Genomic DNA, 18,662 nt, shown 5'->3' with positions numbered 1-18,662 from the left:
AATTGGGAAAATCTGTATTAAAATGTTGACCGGTATTGCTTACTTCAAAGTATAGGGTCTTAAAAGAGCAGGGAACCTGACGAAAATGCAATTCTTCGAAAGCAAATAGTGAAGCAAACCACAACAAATAATGGGTATTTGCGGACATTCATCGTGTTTCAAATCAAATGAAATGGTATACATACAAATTTCCCTAAAGCATCACTGTGAGTGATTGTCACTATCGTAGCACTTCAACGATATGCCAAGGTAAAACTATTCTCGATTTGAGAACATAAAACAGCTCAAATGATCATCAATAGATCTCACCCGTCAATTTTCAAAGAGTGAGCATGAGATCTTTACTTTTATCATTTTATAGATATAGAGTGCACACTATCTCTGGAATCTGAATGAGGATATAGTAGAGATATCGATTGTCTATTTGTCTAGGCTCCACAAACATGAACCAGGATCAAGTTCACGCAGAATTCCACAACTATGACTGGGCTTCCTTCGACGAATTCCAACAGGGTTTGAGTGAGATCATGGAAAGCCATCTTGAATCACTCAAAGAACAAGACCCCCATGTTACCTCTATTCCAGCAGCACAGCGTCAACAGCTCACCGATCAAGCCAAGTCGTTTTTTTTCTGTACAAAAACAGGCCATATTCTCAACTTGGATGAGTACTACTCATGGAGACGTCGTACTGAGGCGAAGATTCAAGAATTGCCAGATGAGGTTGAAGTGAAAGCCATTGAGGGAAATGTGGAAACCGAGAATGGCAATTCCGATGAAGCTCCATACTCTTCGAACTACCAACAGCTAGTTGAATTGATTGTCTCAGGCAAGCCTGTCCCTGGCATCAAAACCATTCCAGACACTGTGTTGGGTGAACAGAAGTCCGAAGCAACAGCTGCTACGAGGCCAAAACCATGGGCAAAGAAAGAAACTGAAACTTAAACGCTTTAAACAAAGCTGCGAAATTTAACCAGTGTTGCGTATCACCGAACCCACCGTTGTAGAATAAGTTGTATATTTAAGATGACTCGCTAGCCGAATAACCTCCGAGTCCTCGAGTCTATGAAGGTAGTGGTACTTAACCCTGCCACAGGCGCCAGACCACAATAAATAGGAAATGCATGAAATGAAACGACTAATGAAGCGTGTGCATGACGGTTTCGAACACAGCCAAGGCAGCAGCGTTGGCTGGGAACGACCGCAATATTGAGGGCCCAAAGCCTCTCGTAAAGCCTCTCCAGCCTTTTTCTCTATAAATGTATCTCACAGCATCCATGTAGCGTGGGAACTTCTTCTCAGAAGGAATAGGACTATCTGTCATGATAACCTGCTTAACTACGTCTGCAGGGTAGGCAAAAATCCAGAAGACAGTCGCAGAGAGTCCACCAGCCCAGAAATTGATTGCCGTGTTGGATAAGGATGTGTTAGCGGTTCCCCACTCTTTCATGAGGTCATAAGAACCCCACCAAAAGATGAAGTTGGAGCGAAACACCATAGTTGGAAAGAGTCCCGTGAACCAAGTTTTTGGCGAGATCTTCCACAATTTGCGAGCAACATCTAAAGGGCCCTTGTAAATGGTGGTCTTGGCATCGTACTGGACCTGAAGTCTGGCTTTAAATTGTTCGATAGGAGCAGCAACAAATGACACAGTCCATCCACTTCCCAAAGCAGCTATGAGAAGACCGGACATAGGCAATTTTTTGTATTCTGGATACACATTTTCATGTAGCAACCGACGATACAAATGGAGAGATCCTAGCATGACAGAATCCATCATCATCCATCCCATCAAGGGCGGCGTGAAGCCTTTGTAAAAACCACGAATTCCCTCAGTTCTAAAGGTGTTCAAGACACATTCCATAGGCCCTTTGAACCTGCCCTCGGAGGTTTGGAGACGAACTTTCACAGTATCGAAAGGATGGCCGACCGCGTTCTTGGTCACTCCTGAAAAAACACCGGCAATGAATCCAAGGTATTTAGGAGGAGGCGGCTTCTCTGTGAGAGTATCTGAACCAGCTTCTACTGGTTTGACGGCTTTCTCCACTGCCATTTATGTATCTTGAAATTTACACTGTGGTTTCGCAGAGAATCACTTATGAATCTATGAGTCAAGTATGACACATAATTTTTTTCGAATCATCAATTCGAAATTCAAAATTACAGAAAGCACTGCGATATCTTAAGTTGTAATAGTTTTATTGGTTGTCGAATTACTTCGAATGACTTAGATACCTACTCGAGAAGTTTCTAAAACGTAGTTAAACTATACCATGAAAATGTTCAACAATGACAGCGATTGACTTGGAAAACCAGAAATCGGAAAAAGCTTCTCCGAGCATTCAGACGTTAGTAATTGTGAAGACCCATACTTCACGTTTGTCGATCTAAAACTTGTAGCACAACAAGTCACTGAGTCCGTAATGAAGAGATCGAACACAGAAAAAGGTCTGTGAAGGAGGAATTAAAAACGACCAATTTTGTTTCATATTTCACATTTCGTTCAATCTCCTGTCTTCTCAATTATTTCAGTTTTATTCTCACCTACTCTTGATCCCCCACATACTGGTCTGTGCACCCTCTACCTACTCCAAGTGATGAACTCCGCCTCCACCAAATGGGAGCCACAGGTCAAACAAGAGAGCCCCGTCAAGCGGGAGCCCGCGGTCAAACGGGAACCTGGCACTGGCGTGGTTGGAGCGGCAAATGCCACGAGTCCGTCGCAAAACGACACTTCGTCGCCTGCCCCTCCAAAGGCATCCAACCAAGCTGGTGAATGGAACGTCATTCCTCTCAAAGCTTGCACAAAGGAGAGCTTGCTAGATACGAGACACCACATCTTGAAATTCCACACAAAACAGGATGTGGATATTCTTAAAAGCTTTCACCAACCAGTCCGTATGCATAGGAAAGACCCCCAGAATATCCAGTTCCAGCTCACACGACAACAAATGGATCAGAGAAAGCGCGAAGCTGCTGAAAGACTTGAGAACGGCGAGGATGGCGCAAATGGCGTGAACAGTATTGACCCTGACAATCCAGATGCTCCAGCTGACATGTCTCAGGTGGCTCCAGATGGAGGGGCTCGTAGACAACGTAGAAATTTGTTTAAGCGGAAAACAAAGCAGGTGCGTGTGATGGACGAAAAGAAGCGTCAGCTCCGATACGAGGAGTACTACCCGTGGGTTGTGGAGGACTACACGGGAGACAATGTGTATGTGGGCAGTTACGAGGCCGGCTCTTCAGAGTCCACACATGTTTTATTTGTCTTTGACAAAAACTGCTTCAAAATGGTTCCAGCAGAGAAGGTGTACAAGTTCACGCCTCGTAATAAGTACGCTACATTGACATTAGAAGAGGCCGAGGCCCGAATGGAGAAAAACCTGTCTGCTCCTCGTTGGCTCATGAAACACATGGATGAAGGAGATGGCTCAGATGTTCGTTTTAGAAGAAATGGTGCATCAACTCCAGGCGCATCAGGCCCTCCACTGGCTGGTCGGCCTGGTCGTATGAAGACTGTTCAAGGCAGTGCGAATGACAAGGACTCGGATCACGATGAGTTGGACTTTGACGAAGAGTTTGCTGACGATGAGGAGGCCCCTATCATGGATGGCGACGAAGAAGAGAACAAACTCTCAGAAAAGAAAGTTAAGAAGGAGATGCTCAAAGCCGCACACTTCGATGGCCAGCTGGATGCTGAAGACGATTCGGATGATCTCAATGATTTATTCGAGGTAGAAAAGTCCAGAAAGGTTGACAAAGAAGGTAAGAAATTAAAGAAGGTCTTGAACAAAACAGAAGGTGGTATATACGAAAGTGACAATGAGGAAATCGCACCTTTTGTTTCGCAATCGGACTTGGAGAGTGATGAGGAGTCTGACCAGGAAACCTCTGTGAAGCCTGAACCAACAGATGGTCTTGCGAATGACGATGGGACATCACGAGAACGGAGTATTTTCGTGACCTCCATCACGGATTGCATCATTAAGGTTCGGGCACCAAAGTCTTTTCTACAAACAATCCCTCCTGGAGAATGGAACCCCAATGTACGCAAGCGGGCTTTGTCTCTTGAACCTGTCCCAGCAATCAAAAAAATCAAAAAAGAAGGCTCTATGTCACCACTGCCACAACCAGCGGCTGTCAACTCCGAGGATTTGGACTACGCTGGTCCTAATGGCGAATTAGTGACGTCACAGGAGGTTTTGGACATAGTCCGTCAAAATCCTCTCACAACTAAAGAATTGCTCTTGAATTTGCGTTCAAGAATCAGCATGCACAAGGATAACAAACTGCGCATCATTACAATTGTCAAGCTGAACCTCAGATTGGTCGATGGCAAGCTTGTATTGAAGGAAGATAAGGCTTAGCTGACCCAATAGATCAATTCATTAGTCAGAGAACAAGTACAGCGCCGATTTTGGACCCCGGATCACGGGTAGTCCACCATAATTATAGAAAACATAAAATAAGTCACAATCTAGAAGTTTCATTTGCAAATATCCACATACTCGTCCTGGAATCGAAATTAATATAAGCGCTCTATGAATCAATTTACAAGATCTCAACAACTTTGTCATCATCGTCATCATCCTCCACTTCCTCTTCCTCAATGGTGGCACCAGCAGCCTCATCTCTCATCAACAATTGCACGACACGGTCACAAAGCTCGGTGACGTCCTCTGAGTCGGAAACCTTGTGAAGTTCTCTGACCAAGGGATACACAGACTTCTCTCTGAGGAAGTCTCTCATTTCTCTTCTAGTACACAAGAGTAAAACAGACTCCAAATGCGTCGAAAGAATAGACTCAACAGGCTCTCTTTGCTTGTCCTCAGGTAGCAATTGCAATTCGTCTGGCAAGTTAAACATGTCATCCTCGTCCATCTCCTCTGGGCCAGCAATAGGCAAGAGAATGAAAGGCAAAATGTTGATATTCTCGTCATGCACAAGCTTGTGTTGTGAGTCAATATCAAACAAAGAGTTCTTGATGGTAGAAGCAACACCCTCTCTTCTAATTTTGGAGTCATACTTCTCGGTGAAGACAAGAAGCTTAGAGATTGGAACAACGTTATCATAAGATTGCTCTGTGATGAAGTAGTTTCTACCCAACTCGAAGCGTGATATATCAGAGAAGAAATAGGCCAAGTAGTCGTAGTTGGCGTATTTGTTAAGGGTGCGGTCGAAGCCTTTGACGAAACAGTCCATCAAGCAGTCCATGGCATTGCTCAGAGCAAAGACTTTCTTCTCCTCCTCATCTAGTTCGAGGGAAATCTTGAAAATGGCAGTGATTTGGTCGTCCTTGGCCAAATTGGCGAGAAGGATCGACATGAGATCGGCATTGATATTGGTTGGTCTGATAATGGCAGAAACGAGCACCTTTAAGTATGCGGCATCTTCTACTATGAGTTTGCGCATCTGCGAGTCATCGCACAAGTTTGCCAAGATGGTGGCCGACTGGCTTACGGTGGTTTTTCCCGAATCCTGAGAGAGCTTCTTCAAGTCCTTGATGGCTTCATAGTTGTTGTAGGCGAACACTTGCTTCTGTGGGCCCAGAGAGTAGCCCACAAGGTTATCAAGGGCAATTTGTACAACTGCTGGTTGCGGTGAGTGTAAAAACTCGACCAATTCTTCTAACTCGGTAGGCATTTTGTGTTCAAAGAAGATGTAGAAGATTGAATATTCTGGTAGAAGCTTAGCTATGCAGGTTGTTCCGATGGGATAGATGAGGTAATGTTGCAGGGTCCTAAATTGAGCAGAATCCAATATTTAACGAAAACAAAGGAATGAAAATCTGAATTGAATCGAATATCGGGACCATTTTACCTTTGCCAGAGTGAATCTCTGATCATAAAGAGTAGTTTGAACAAAAGTAAGATTTAACTGATGATGACATGGTAAGCTACAAATCAACGTCTAATGAGGTATATAGGGCCGTCACACTAAATCTAAAACAAAGAGAACCACTGGATTTGGTCCAGGAATGCCTTATCAGCAGCGTATTTGACCACGGGCTGGGTCAAATCACCTCTGCATGCAAAGCCATGCGATACACCGCTGAATAAGTCAAGTTGGTAGCGAGCACCTATTTCAGCCAACTTGGCCTCAGTAGCGTGTCTCAACTCTGGAGGGAAGATGTAATCGGACTCAGCTGCACTGATGACAATTGGTTTTTTGATGGCTGCAACAGATTCGATATCAACGAAAGATGGATGAGCTACAGCACCCGCATCAAAAGATCCGTTCTCAGAAAGGTTTGGGATGACGAACTTGGCACCCAAGCAATATCCCACTCCGCCCAAAAAGCCGGGCGCAAGAGAGCTACGCAATTCCTTCAAGTAAGCATCCACAGAGCTCGAGATCTCATCAAAGTCGTGTCTGCTCTTCCATTCCGGGAAGGCATCCATGCCCAAAGAAGCATCAAATGGGTCGTCATGCAAAATGTCTGGAACGTACACCTGATACTTTCCAGCCTTGGCAAATTGATCAGCAATCAATTGAGTGTTTTGGTATTTGTGGCCAAAGATATCAGTAAGAATAACAAGCACACGGTCCGTTGGGTTCTCCAATCCAGTCACATAAGTATTGAGGCCAAACTTAGTCTCTAATTGTCCGATTGGAGTTCCACTGTGGTTGTGAGTAATGGTACAGCATTTGCCAGCGGGAAGGGAAGCCATTGTGAATCAATTGAGTCTAGAGGGGGCGTCGAAGGTATGTTAAAGTTGTAAAATGTCCTGAGAACGCAACCTATTATATAGATTTGAGGAGATTTGTTCCCCAAAAAAGTCCGAGCCGAAGTCACGTGCGTGTGCCTACACGTTGGCGCTTAGCATATCTGCCTTTACGAGAGCATGAATCTGTAGTTAGTAAAAGTCAATGATTAATGTTCAATGCATCAAGGGAATGATGATAAAGCGAGTGATATCAATAATTTGTAGTTGAGAGCTGAGGGATAAAATTCCGAAGGAATTGCGATACCACACTCGAATAGGATCGTGCATAGAGGGATTTGCAACCGAAATTTTCTTAAGCTTTGCAATTTCTACTCAATATTAAAAATGCAAATCTTCTCAATACGAATTGAATTTTTGGCTCATTGCTTTGATGATGATCATCATTTCTCATGATAGCTCCATAATTTGGGAGAAACTTATACGTACATCTTTGATCGAAGCGTGAATAAACTGGCGCACCTCGAGGGCTAACCACACCTTCATCATGTTGAGGGAGTCTTCATCTTTGAAGAGTTCTTTTCCTTCGCGCAGAACTCCAAGTTTTCTTAATACAGGAAGCGAACTGGTTGTTAGTAAGGTTAGGTCAACGAATTTCCGAATGGGCTCACAACTCAATGCCACTCAAATTATTAAATGTAGGAAACCCAAACAATAAAGCGTATACGAACCTTGCAAACAAATCAAGTTGTGGGTCTAGTTGTCGCCCGATACCTTCTAGAAGTAGGATAGCAACGACAACTGTGATGAAATCTCCTTCCATGCGAACATGGTGTGTTCTCACCATCGACAACATTTGGTCTAAAAGATCTCCAATGCTGATGTTTCCAAGTGTAAATGTTCTTTCCTTGACTCTATCGACCAATTTTTCAACCTTGAGAGCAAAAATCTCCTTATTAATGGCCATGTCTGGAGTTCTCGACCGTTCGACCATAAGTTCTCCAGCTCTGTACCCATCAAACTCTGATAAGGCTTTGAAAAGGTCTATGAAATTCACACGATCCTCATGATTTAGCTCGGTGATGAGGCCAACATCTAGGAAACAAATCTCAGCATGGTATCCTTGCTCATACAATGTACTGAGTTCGTGGCACCAAGCGTCATTGTTATCACCTAAAGCCAAAAGCTCCTGGGTGATTCTGTTTGTTTCAGCTTCGTTGCTGGATTTCACAATTTTATACTCTTTTTCGTGTTTGTACAACTCGTTCTTGTAGAAACGCACGAGCATGTTTCCCGGATGCAAATCAGCATGTACATAATTGTCCAAGATCAACATTTGCAAAAATGCATCCAAACCTTTGTCACTGATCTCTTTTGAAAGGTTTTTGCCGAAATTGTCGTTCAATGAAAGCATCTTAGACATTGGAATGGCACTAATGTACTCCTCAACTAGAACTTCCCTGGTACTGAAGTTGAGAAATGGCTTTGGGAAATGGATATCTAAACGGTTCTTGAAATTGTGTCTGAACTTTGCCAAGTTAAGGGCCTCGATACGAAGATCTAGCTGGAGTTGCATCAATATACCGAATTGCTCAACTTCATCAGGCAAAGAGAGCCATTCCATAGTAGGGATGATGTCTATGAGATTAGCGAAAAATTTCATCACACGCAAATCACGGTGAATCTTAGTTTCGACGTTTGGATGCAATACCTTGATAGCCACCTCCTGATGCGACAGAATTTGTGTTCCCAGCTGTTCTGTTACGACCATTGTGTCCCAAAATGCTTCATGTTCTTGGCTTTCAGGCTTGAGAGTGAGTTGTATACCTTGATTCTCCTCTTGACGTGCTTTTTCAATAGCTTTCTCGGAGAGCTTCGCGAGATACACCTGTGCAATTGCTCCCACACCAACAGGTACTTCATCGAATTCAGAGAAGATTTCTTCGAAAGGCATTCCAAAACTGGCAGCAAGGATTTTCTTGGTCTTAGAGAACGAGTGTGGAGTAGCGCTTGAGTGCAATTGACCCAATTCAACGCACATTTGCCTTGGGAATATATCCGTTCTTGAAGCTGCCCATTGACTCAACTTGATGAAGGAAGCACCAGCGACCTCTGCAGTCCATCTCAAGTAACGGAACCAAAGATACGCACCTGCTCTAGTACGGTCGTTAGATTTCTTGTTGCGGGGTCCCAACCAACAAATTGGTGCCGAGAGAAGAAGAGGAAGAAAGAGAACGGTGAGCTCAAGGAACCTAGCGAATGTGATAATTGGTTCAACAAGATAATCACCCAATGCAAATTTGAGACGGTAAAGAAATCTCACTATAAAATTCCGACGAGTCAATTGATACTCACGATACTCCTTCTTGACTCTTTCTTGTTCATGCTTCGACAGTTTGTAGAGCCCGCTCTCAAATGTTTCTGCATCTTTCGCAGGCTTCAATATATGGATATTACGAGAGTTTGGAATGTCATTGTAATATGTGTTTTGTGTAACATAGATCGTCATTGCTCCAAGAAGTGCTCCATATCTGAACGAGTGGTTGTCTCCGTGATCGGATCTAGACTGATGGTGGCGATTTCCATTGAACATCAAAGACAAGCGAGAGTTCAAATTGCGATAGAAAGTATCTCTACTGTTTGATTGGAATACGGAGTTGAACCGTACATGGTTTGAAAGGCCACTCAATTGCTTCGATCTGGTTCTGTATTGTAGAAATGGCAGAAGCTGCGACGTTAAGGGGACCTTGCTTCTTTGTGAAAAAGAGACGACATTTCTGGATTGACAAAGAAATGTATCACCCCTTTTTAGGAGATTGATAGATTTCATTTTCTAGAACTATGGTGGTCTGAATGTCTCAGATTTGAACTAGAAGCAATCGCATATAGTGGAATCTTGCATATGGATTCATGCTAATACTGGTCCTCGCTATGTGTGAGGCCGATTTAGATCAAGCAAAACAATAATAAAAGGAAAAAATTACTAGTAAAAAGGTTTTCTTTCAATATTGGAATTACATGAATATTGTTTTTTTTTCAATCTCTGTATTTTTGGTGTTATACTTTGTTGACTCAATACGGTGGTAGTAGCCGAAACAGGTATGCCATTTTAACCGGCTTGAATGGATCAAAATATGCAATAATTATATTATTTATGTACATTATGCTTCCTTCTGCTTAATGTTTTTCCTGAGAATTGAGCCCCAAAGAAAAAGAGTGCTGGTGGCTCTTGGATTCTTAAAGCCGCCGCTTCTTGCAACAACACCGTCGTGAGCATTGAACAGATCGAAATAGACTGGAATCTTGAACCAGGATAGTTTGTTGAGGTTCTTTATAATCAGATCCTTTTCTGGATAGTCTGGCAATTTGCATTCGGTGGAGAATAAACCCACTTTGGAATCGTCTTTCGATTGCAAGGCACTGGCATGACGATCAATGATTTGGTCGTTTTCTTCAAACGAGATCTTCATCTTTTGTTTGTATCTGAGAAACTTGCCTAGGAGCGAGCCCTTTGGCCGAGCCCACTCTTCAAAATCAGATGAGTCCGCAGCTTCGGAATCGACCAATTCTTGCTCACTGGAAGTAGCCTCCTCTGATATGTCATCCTCATAGACATGAGCTTGTCTTGCGTTAAAATTTTGCTCCGCGAGCATCACACCATTCATTGCCTTTTCGGTAATATTGGATGTGTCTCCTCTTATCGATTCCTGGCGCCGTAACTTGAGACGCTCGCGTCTTCTCGCCTCACCCTGAATTGCGTTTTCAGAGTCAACAGCTTCGCCACGATAGACAGAATCTCTCACTTTGGTCCAGTGCTCGTCGAGTTTAATAGGCCGGAGTAATTTAATTTTGACCTGGCTGTATACGGATACACAGAAGGTGACAGTTAATACCATTGGAATGTGAAAGGGAAGGATAACAGTGGCTGCCATTAGCAAGATGGAATATCGCAATAGCTTGTTTGACCGTATAACCGAAGTCTCTTCTTGAACATTCCCATGGTGGTTTTGTGTAGATGTAAGTTTTTGACAGTTCTGCAAGTCAACAAACTTTGGTTTGACCGCAAGTGTTCCAATAATAGCAGTGGGGAGGTCTTCGAAGTACACAACGTCGACATAATCTAGGCGGTCGAATGGAGAGTAATTTGTGATGAAACTTGTGTAAAAGGCCACCGTTCCATCATTTTTTATGTTGGCCATGAGAATTCTTGTTTGGAAACTCTCCAAGCCCTTGAAGTAATCAGAATCAGGGTCTGCCATCTGTACTAGCAATTTTTCAGAGTCAACCAAGAACAATTGCAGCCCAGTCTTTCCGAATAGAACGGGACCAAACGTGTTGGCAAATTTGTCAAAAAGCTTATTCTTGTAGAAGCGAGATCCCACATGAGGAGTTGCAAACGTAGAGAAAAACACTGGTCTCACCTCTTTGAAAAAGCCCATGCCATACAATCTGCCAATAACATACCGGGATATAAGACCCCCTAGCGAATATCCGATCATGCTGAATTGCGTTACCTTATACTTGTTTGTCTGCATCAATGCCTCTATTTCATAAAATATATCTGCAATGACCAGCTCCGAGCAACGTTGAATACCATCATACGTCTTCCAAAACCGAAAGGACGAAGGTTTAATGGTGACAATGCGCTCGTTACTGACATCGGACACTGCTCTTAAAAGGACCTTCTCGATGGTATCCAAATGGTTCGGATTTCCCCATAAACCATGTACCAACACGAAGAGATGAACCTCCTCAATATCCTCCGAACTTATAGATGTCATGTTTTTCTTTGTGTGTTACAATTGAGAATTGTAGGGACGCCTCTAAGGTTATGCTAACTAAAGATTGTCAAGGGACACAATCTTGTATCTATATCGGTTAAAATGCAGAAAAGCAAAATAACAATGTATGCTTTGTACTATTACAGGATTTTCGAAGACCAGCGCGGTGGCGTTGTTGTTTTTCACAAGAGCAAGTAATCTTTAGATCAACCGTTATCTATGCCAGACTGCAGGACATGACAGATAAGGGTGTAAGACATACTTGAAATTTTGGATGAAATATGGGAATAGCATAGAAGAATCGAAACGTTTTTGCTGAAATTCGAAGTTTTGAACAATTGTTGAAGTCGCACATCCATTCTTGTTTCACAGTGGGTTTGATCAGTCAGTAGCTGTGTAACTGCAGAGGATGGGATTGATGTTGTAACGAATTTACACAGTCGAGATAACTCGAAGTCATGACTAGGTAGCATAGCTTTCTATTTGAGAATAAATCCGGGAGCTTTGCGGGACTTTGAAGTTACACCCGATTAAGCCACGTAAAAGAGAGGGTAGATATCACATTTGGTAGATGGAGTGGCTCGAATTGAAAATGATTGGAGTAGGAACATATCCAATAAATCTTAATCGATTGTCAAGGAAGCAGGTGTTGATGCTACGTACCTTCAATCTTTTGAGAGTCATTAGATCAGTGCCTTTTCTTCATTTCAGGGCGTGAAGGTGGTTGAGACATACTCATATTTCGAAGTGATTAGGAGTATCTAGAGCGAATATTTCTCACACAGGTCAAAATCAGAATTTGAAAGAGATTAAACTCGTACGGGTTCTACGACTCCCATTGAGTGAGTTCTTTATGAACGAGATACAAAACTTCCTTTATGAAAATTGGAAAATTGCTTATTAAGTGGTACTGAGGAAACTGAAAAATTAGCAAGCGAGGGTTCTTATCTCAGCTACTGAATTCTCAGCTTCATTCTAGTTCTTCTTCCGGTGCGTCGTGCACACACCACCTATCTCCTATAAACCAATACATCAAATTTCACATCCCACAACCAACCCTTGTACATAGGCCAACCCACACGGAAACAAACTTGTATATACTCACACTATGGCTCTTTTTGGTTCTTCCTCAGCTGCCAGCTCAGCTGCTGTGCCCACCTCTGCCGAGCAAATCAAGAAACAACTAAAAGAACAGATCAGTCTGGAACTTGCCGTCGCTAATGCTACCGAGCTTGTGAACAAAATCACCCAAAACTGCTTTGACAAGTGCATCCAGGAGCCACAAGATCAGATCACCAGCCAACAAAGTACTTGTACCAGTCAATGCTTGGAGAAGTACATGCGTTCGTGGAATGTGATCTCGAAAGCATACATCGCTCGTATTCAGCAGGAGAAGCAGTAGAGAGAAAGTTGATTTTGATAAAGTAAAGGAAATAATTTGGCGAATGAGAAGAAGAGCACAATGAACTCGAGTACTGCCATTGTATATAAGAATAGATATTTATTCAGCAGTATGAAAAATGAATCGATTGGACACACAATATACTACTCAACTTAAAAACTCTAGGTGTTCAATTGAAGTCAATGTATTGAAGTGTTGGATCAGATCTGGCAGTACAAGAAGCCCTTGTCCACCTGTAGAACAGACATGAAAACATGTTTTAAAAAATGAACGAAACAATAGGTGCTCTAATTTATTTGCATTGTTCCTTTTGAGTTTCTTCGACCGTTTTATCTTTTCCATCCCTCAATCTCCCTCACTCTTTTTGGTTTCTCCATACTCTCCACATACACTCTCCCCAGTGGCAAGTTCCAACATACTTCGACACAGACAAACCACGGCAATTGCAGTCCTCAACCAGTGTTTTGATATCTACAAAATTGTTGCTCTGTTGTCGTCTAGAATCCGCACATATAACTACATATCAGCTTGCATCAGTAAAGAAGGTTCTAACGTAACTGCTTGACTTTCCAATACTAAATAACATCCTTCAAAATGACCACGATCGCCTCCGAATACGGAAACGAAAACAATTCAGTTCCTATCGAACACAGGTTCAATCCTTACTCAGACAACGGTGGTACCGTTCTCGGGATTGCTGGTGAAGACTTCGCCATTTTGGCAGGTGACACCAGAATTGTTTCTGGCTACAACATCGACTCGCGTTACGAACCAAAGGTGTTCGATGTTGGCGACAACATCGTAATGACTGCCAATGGGTTTGCCGCCGATGGCGCTGCGTTGATTGACAGATTCAAGTCTGCTTTCAAGTGGTACAAGTTTGATAACAACAACAAGAAACTCACGATCCAATCGGCTGCTCGCTATATCCAGCACTTGTTGTATGGTAAGAGATTTTTTCCCTTCTATGTCAGCACGCTAATTGCTGGTTTGGATGAGGAAGGTAAGGGTGCTGTGTATTCGTATGATCCTGTGGGTTCATATGAGAGAGAACAATGTCGTGCGGGAGGTGCTGCTGCATCTTTGATCATGCCTTTCCTTGATAACCAGGTCAACTTTAAAAATCAATTCGAGCCTGGCTCCGATGGCCGTGTCAAGAAGCCTTTGAGATACTTGTCTTTGGAAGAGGTGCTAGCTTTGGTAAGAGACGCTTTCACCTCTGCCACTGAGAGACACATTCAAGTGGGTGACGGTTTAGAGGTGTTGATTGTTACAAAAGATGGTATTAAGAAGGTCTACTACCCATTGAAGAGAGATTAGAATCGTATCAAATAAAGAATAAAGAATAAAGAATACAGTATGAGAATATTTCTCGACATAACAATGATGTTTTTTTTTTGACTGCGTACAAGGAGATAGGGAGAAAGATTGAACTAGCAATACAGCTCTCTATCAGTTTGATAATTCTGGTTGTCAGTCAACTGTACCAGTGTTGACGTATGATTTTGACCTCTCTGCCGCTCTAGACAGGCAACTCGAAACTCTTACCTTGCATCACCTTGGTGTAGTAGATGTAGAAGAAGTCTGAGTAGATCAACGTCTGTAAGATACCAGCCAATATAGCCACATAGTCATACTTGCCCTCAGCAAAGTATCTATAGAGCCAATTGAAGATGTACAAGGCTCTGTAGATACCCAATGCAAAGATATAGTGCACAGTGATATTTTCTGCCAGGCCAGTTCTACGCAACATGAACAATTGCGGCAAGATAGCCACAGCCTCCAACCATACAGAGAACGACCACGTCACCTCTCTCACAGAGTAAGCATGTGTGAAGATTAAAGAGCAAACGGCTGCAAATCCGAGGAGAAGCTTCACAGGAAATGTGTCAACATCTTCGCGAATAGTCTTGGGATACTTCTTATCCATAAGGTACAACGTGTAGACAGACGTGCTGATGAAAAACACCTTCATTAAAGAATTGTAGACCGAGAAAAACTTGTAGAGCAAGTCTACATAACGAATGACAAACACCAACAAATAGAGAGAATGGGTTTTGAGCGAAATTCCATTGATGGAACGGTTACTCTCAATGGAATATAGTAAGATACCACAACTCACCATGTGAGAGAGGTCACCTAGCAAACGGAAAAGATTCATTGGGCTGCAATTGTGATTAATGTGATGGAGGGATCAACTGTGTCTTTGCAGCTGTGAAAATTGTTGTAGAGGGTTGTCTGGGGATGTGTAGTTGTACGTGGTATTTCCGCGACTGTGGAATTTCCATGTTAGACAAATACGCCATGAGCCTGAAATTGAACGCCGATGACAGGTAATTGGGACCAGAATCGAAAATGATTTTAACTTCAATTAAAAGTAGAATTAGTAGGATTTGTGTATTTTTTAAATTTGTCGTTCGATACTACACGTCATTGGGACAATACGATACATCAAATTGATAGATTTTTCTTTAATTAACGACATATCTCAGTATTCTATACTACAAAAACTGACTCAAATTTTATGTCGACAATCTTCAGTTCCGTAAGTACGAGCTCAGCTTACTATAGTTGGCGCCGAAGGTGAGCCTCAGAGCGAGATTTTGCCCAACAATTGTTCGTACTGACCCTCTATGTCCTCTTCAAAGTCCTTTGCAGAATGGGCCATGGCATTCATACCAGGTTTCAATAAAATGGTATCCACATACTCTGCTTCATCTGCATGTGTTTGAAGCTCGGCCAAATTCGAGAACCAGGTGCCAATACTCTTCGAAGTCAACAGGTTCGTGAACCGGATGGTCTGCTCATCATCTACGACCTCGTTTGCGGAAAATGTTCCGAGTACCCCTACGGTTTGTCCATCATAGAAGACGAGTGATGGGGAGTTACTCACACGGAATTCCCTCACTACTTTCGAGTCAACTTTGTTCAATTCCGCAGTGGCAAAAGCCAAGTGTGGATTTTGTTGGGCCAACTCCTGGAAATAATGGAACGGCCGGGTCATATGTTTCCACTCGGGGGTGGTGCTGTCCATGAATGCTATCACAACACCTTTTGCAGCTGCGAGATCGTTTAGCTGTTCCAACGAGGTGAGTGAGTGCACCCTGGTTATAGCATTTGTCAAATCTGCCTGCGCATCACTATGTTTGGCAATGAAATCGTCGATCAGATCGATCAGTCTGTCGCCAGAATAGGTAGTCACTGACTTCTTATCATTATCGTAGATCTTCAAGGTTGGGAAGGAAGCGACCTCAAATAATTGGACCAATGGTTTCAGTTTTCTGCCATTGACCTTGACAATCTGGAAATTTACGTTATGATTATAAATGCTAGACAAATAGTCAACAGCAGGGGTGACATCGGTACAGAAACGGCAATCTGGAGCGTAGAAATAAACGAGCGAAATCGGTTTTCGAAGAATTTCTTCTTTCGACAGTACCTCCAATACACTAGCTATACATAACGGTAGGATCAAAAGGTATTTAAGCATGTGGAGATCAGGGATTAAGCTGCAAAGTAGAGAATTGGGAAATCCATAATGATGCGCGCACGTGACCGATTCTCTCCAGTGTTCGTCCACGTTCCGGCGGCTTGTACAATTATTGCTGGCGCAGACACCCAAAAAAAATCAGGGAAGCCATTTTTCGTGGCAATAAACCGTCGGAGTTTCATATGCGTTGCGTAGTCTTGGACAATAGGAGTATTCCATTTACTGGTTGTTTGCTTTAGGTGCTGGTTCCTGAATCCGTTTCGGGATTTGAAACCAGCTAAACCTGTATGTTATTATCTAGTTATTCTGAAAATCGTTGGTAACATACAGGATAATTCTGACCTCGCAGATGCTATAGGGTGAATAATTCACGAGATAAATGATGAAATTACTCACAAAACAATATGGTAGACTCTAGTGTTTTCAGGATAATTTGTGTGAAAATTTAACAGATTTAGAGGTATTCTAGGTTTATAAGTGGGAAATTATCATCGAGCTATCGACGCGCCACGCCTAAAGTAAACACTTATATGCACACATCAATTTTGCCGTGATGCAGATTAACGGCTAGTTGCAAGACTAATGCGGTTCTTTTCTGTACAAACGTCATGAACCAGGAACACATCAGGAACAGTATCCAGCAGCGGCTGACCCCCGATTCAGATCCCAGAATATATAAGACGACTCAGGGCCCTTGCATCGATCAAAACCCAACATATTTTTTCCACAACTCATAGCATGAAGTTCACATCAATTACCGCTGCACTTATAGTGGCTGCAAAAGCAGTTGCCGACACCTCGTCTCTTCTGACCATCTCTTCCACAATCATTTCCTCCACATGCACAAGTCTGAGTTTCTACTATGGAAACTCTTCTACCAATGCATTGGCTCCTGGCTCTATGACCAAGGGTGCCGCAACCACCACTTCCTCTAGCTCTCCAGATTCGACAATCATTCAATACAACGATGTGACTCAAAAGTCCACTTTGACCTTCATCAGAACTACTTGCTCTCTTGGTGGTTGTGTTGTCACCACCGATATGCAAACCTTGACCACTGTGACTGCCACAGTCGATGGTGTGTTGACTACATATGTCACTGGCGTTCCAGTTTCGGCAACAAACACTGCTACTGCTGTTGCTACTCCTGCCACCGCTGCGGCTGGCGCTTCATCTTCTAACACTGCTAGCGGTGTTAAGACCGGCTCTAGTAGAACGGACTCCGTCGTGACTGGAGCTCCTTCTAGTTCTAGTGCCGTTACTGATATTCTCACATTGACTAACCCAGTTACCACTGTTATCACGATCACTAGCTGCTCGGCCAATGCTTGCCAGAAGACCGTTGTGACCACTGGTGTCACTGTTGTAACTTCTACTGTCAACGGCGTGAAGACTATTTACACCACTTACTGCCCATTGTCTACTACTGTAGCTCCAACCACTACAGCCACCACCGTGACTACTACTCCAACTACCACTCCAACTACTACTCCAACTACTACTCCAACTACTACTCCAACCACTACTCCAACCACTACTCCAACTAAAGAGAAGACCAAGGAGAAGACCACTACAAAGACCTACACTGACAAGACTACCGTCTCTACTGTTGTGATCACTATCACTTCTTGTAGTGACAATGCTTGTACTCCAATTCCTGTGACCACTGGTGTCGTCTACTCGACTGTCACTGCTCCAGGTACCACGACAATTTACACTTCTTACTGTCCACTTACAACCACCACCACTGCTCCTTCTCCAGCACCGGTTCCATCTACCAGCTCGACGTCGACAACTGTGACTGAAACTACTAAGACTGTTCCTGCTCCTTCCACACCTGTGACAACTACCACCATTGTCACCCCTCCAACCACTCCAATTCCTAAGCCAACAACTATTACAACTATCACCCAGGGCCTGCAGACCACTGTGAACGTGATTACCAACAACATCGTCACAAACTCTCAGACCAGCATCTCTACACCTCCAGCTATCATCTCCTTCAACAGCACCTACACTGGAGGTGCTGCCCGTGCCATGCCAATCGTTTTGGCACTTCCGGCCTTGTTCATGCTCGCATAAACGCAGGATGTGTTTTTAAAAGGGAAGGTTAAATAAATTTTAGAAGTTCGATTCGCTTAATTGCCTATTTGCTACGTTCAATAATATAAGATATACGGTTACAATTAGTAGACACATTGTTAGGAGGCTACTCTCAATGGCCAATGCACTATGTTAGACTGTAGATTGATTTGCACCATTGAAGACAACCAAAATCTGGTATGTAATTGTTGATGAAATTGCACATATCTGGTCGGAGCTTCA

At 43.1% G+C, this 18,662-nt stretch overlaps 12 protein-coding genes across 12 annotated transcripts; 5 read left to right on the top strand and 7 right to left on the bottom strand.

Moving 5' to 3' along the window:
• Positions 1-443: 443 nt before the first annotated feature.
• Positions 444-944, top strand: PUMCH_001305 (uncharacterized protein; the record flags this gene model as incomplete). The annotated part of the gene is made up of 1 exon (XM_063020364.1): positions 444-944. One exon carries the CDS (start codon positions 444-446, stop codon positions 942-944), a length of 501 nt encoding a protein of 166 aa, XP_062876434.1.
• A 193-nt stretch (positions 945-1,137) lies between these two features.
• Positions 1,138-2,052, bottom strand: PUMCH_001304 (uncharacterized protein; the record flags this gene model as incomplete). The annotated part of the gene is made up of 1 exon (XM_063020363.1): positions 1,138-2,052. The coding sequence occupies one exon, from the start codon at positions 2,050-2,052 to the stop codon at positions 1,138-1,140; it is 915 nt and encodes a 304-aa protein (XP_062876433.1).
• A 544-nt stretch (positions 2,053-2,596) lies between these two features.
• PUMCH_001303 (uncharacterized protein) lies at positions 2,597-4,366 on the top strand (the record flags this gene model as incomplete). Its single annotated transcript, XM_063020362.1, has 1 exon — positions 2,597-4,366. The coding sequence occupies one exon, from the start codon at positions 2,597-2,599 to the stop codon at positions 4,364-4,366; it is 1,770 nt and encodes a 589-aa protein (XP_062876432.1).
• Positions 4,367-4,550: 184 nt separating this feature from the next.
• Positions 4,551-5,642, bottom strand: PUMCH_001302 (uncharacterized protein; the record flags this gene model as incomplete). The annotated part of the gene is made up of 1 exon (XM_063020361.1): positions 4,551-5,642. The coding sequence occupies one exon, from the start codon at positions 5,640-5,642 to the stop codon at positions 4,551-4,553; it is 1,092 nt and encodes a 363-aa protein (XP_062876431.1).
• A 299-nt stretch (positions 5,643-5,941) lies between these two features.
• PUMCH_001301 (uncharacterized protein) lies at positions 5,942-6,670 on the bottom strand (the record flags this gene model as incomplete). Its single annotated transcript, XM_063020360.1, has 1 exon — positions 5,942-6,670. One exon carries the CDS (start codon positions 6,668-6,670, stop codon positions 5,942-5,944), a length of 729 nt encoding a protein of 242 aa, XP_062876430.1.
• A 661-nt stretch (positions 6,671-7,331) lies between these two features.
• On the bottom strand, positions 7,332-9,494 carry PUMCH_001300 (uncharacterized protein; the record flags this gene model as incomplete). The annotated part of the gene is made up of 1 exon (XM_063020359.1): positions 7,332-9,494. One exon carries the CDS (start codon positions 9,492-9,494, stop codon positions 7,332-7,334), a length of 2,163 nt encoding a protein of 720 aa, XP_062876429.1.
• Positions 9,495-9,825: 331 nt separating this feature from the next.
• Positions 9,826-11,445, bottom strand: PUMCH_001299 (uncharacterized protein; the record flags this gene model as incomplete). Its single annotated transcript, XM_063020358.1, has 1 exon — positions 9,826-11,445. The coding sequence occupies one exon, from the start codon at positions 11,443-11,445 to the stop codon at positions 9,826-9,828; it is 1,620 nt and encodes a 539-aa protein (XP_062876428.1).
• Positions 11,446-12,553: 1,108 nt separating this feature from the next.
• Positions 12,554-12,847, top strand: PUMCH_001298 (uncharacterized protein; the record flags this gene model as incomplete). The annotated part of the gene is made up of 1 exon (XM_063020357.1): positions 12,554-12,847. The coding sequence occupies one exon, from the start codon at positions 12,554-12,556 to the stop codon at positions 12,845-12,847; it is 294 nt and encodes a 97-aa protein (XP_062876427.1).
• Positions 12,848-13,441: 594 nt separating this feature from the next.
• Positions 13,442-14,167, top strand: PUMCH_001297 (uncharacterized protein; the record flags this gene model as incomplete). Its single annotated transcript, XM_063020356.1, has 1 exon — positions 13,442-14,167. The coding sequence occupies one exon, from the start codon at positions 13,442-13,444 to the stop codon at positions 14,165-14,167; it is 726 nt and encodes a 241-aa protein (XP_062876426.1).
• A 202-nt stretch (positions 14,168-14,369) lies between these two features.
• Positions 14,370-15,008, bottom strand: PUMCH_001296 (uncharacterized protein; the record flags this gene model as incomplete). Its single annotated transcript, XM_063020355.1, has 1 exon — positions 14,370-15,008. The coding sequence occupies one exon, from the start codon at positions 15,006-15,008 to the stop codon at positions 14,370-14,372; it is 639 nt and encodes a 212-aa protein (XP_062876425.1).
• A 429-nt stretch (positions 15,009-15,437) lies between these two features.
• On the bottom strand, positions 15,438-16,337 carry PUMCH_001295 (uncharacterized protein; the record flags this gene model as incomplete). The annotated part of the gene is made up of 1 exon (XM_063020354.1): positions 15,438-16,337. One exon carries the CDS (start codon positions 16,335-16,337, stop codon positions 15,438-15,440), a length of 900 nt encoding a protein of 299 aa, XP_062876424.1.
• Positions 16,338-17,075: 738 nt separating this feature from the next.
• PUMCH_001294 (uncharacterized protein) lies at positions 17,076-18,419 on the top strand (the record flags this gene model as incomplete). The annotated part of the gene is made up of 1 exon (XM_063020353.1): positions 17,076-18,419. One exon carries the CDS (start codon positions 17,076-17,078, stop codon positions 18,417-18,419), a length of 1,344 nt encoding a protein of 447 aa, XP_062876423.1.
• Positions 18,420-18,662: the final 243 nt, after the last annotated feature.

This window comes from Australozyma saopauloensis, chromosome 2, assembly GCF_035610405.1.
Source record: "Australozyma saopauloensis chromosome 2, complete sequence".
NCBI classification, from domain to species: Eukaryota; Fungi; Ascomycota; class Pichiomycetes; order Serinales; family Metschnikowiaceae; genus Australozyma; species Australozyma saopauloensis.
This window is presented reverse-complemented; position numbering and strand designations above follow the sequence as displayed.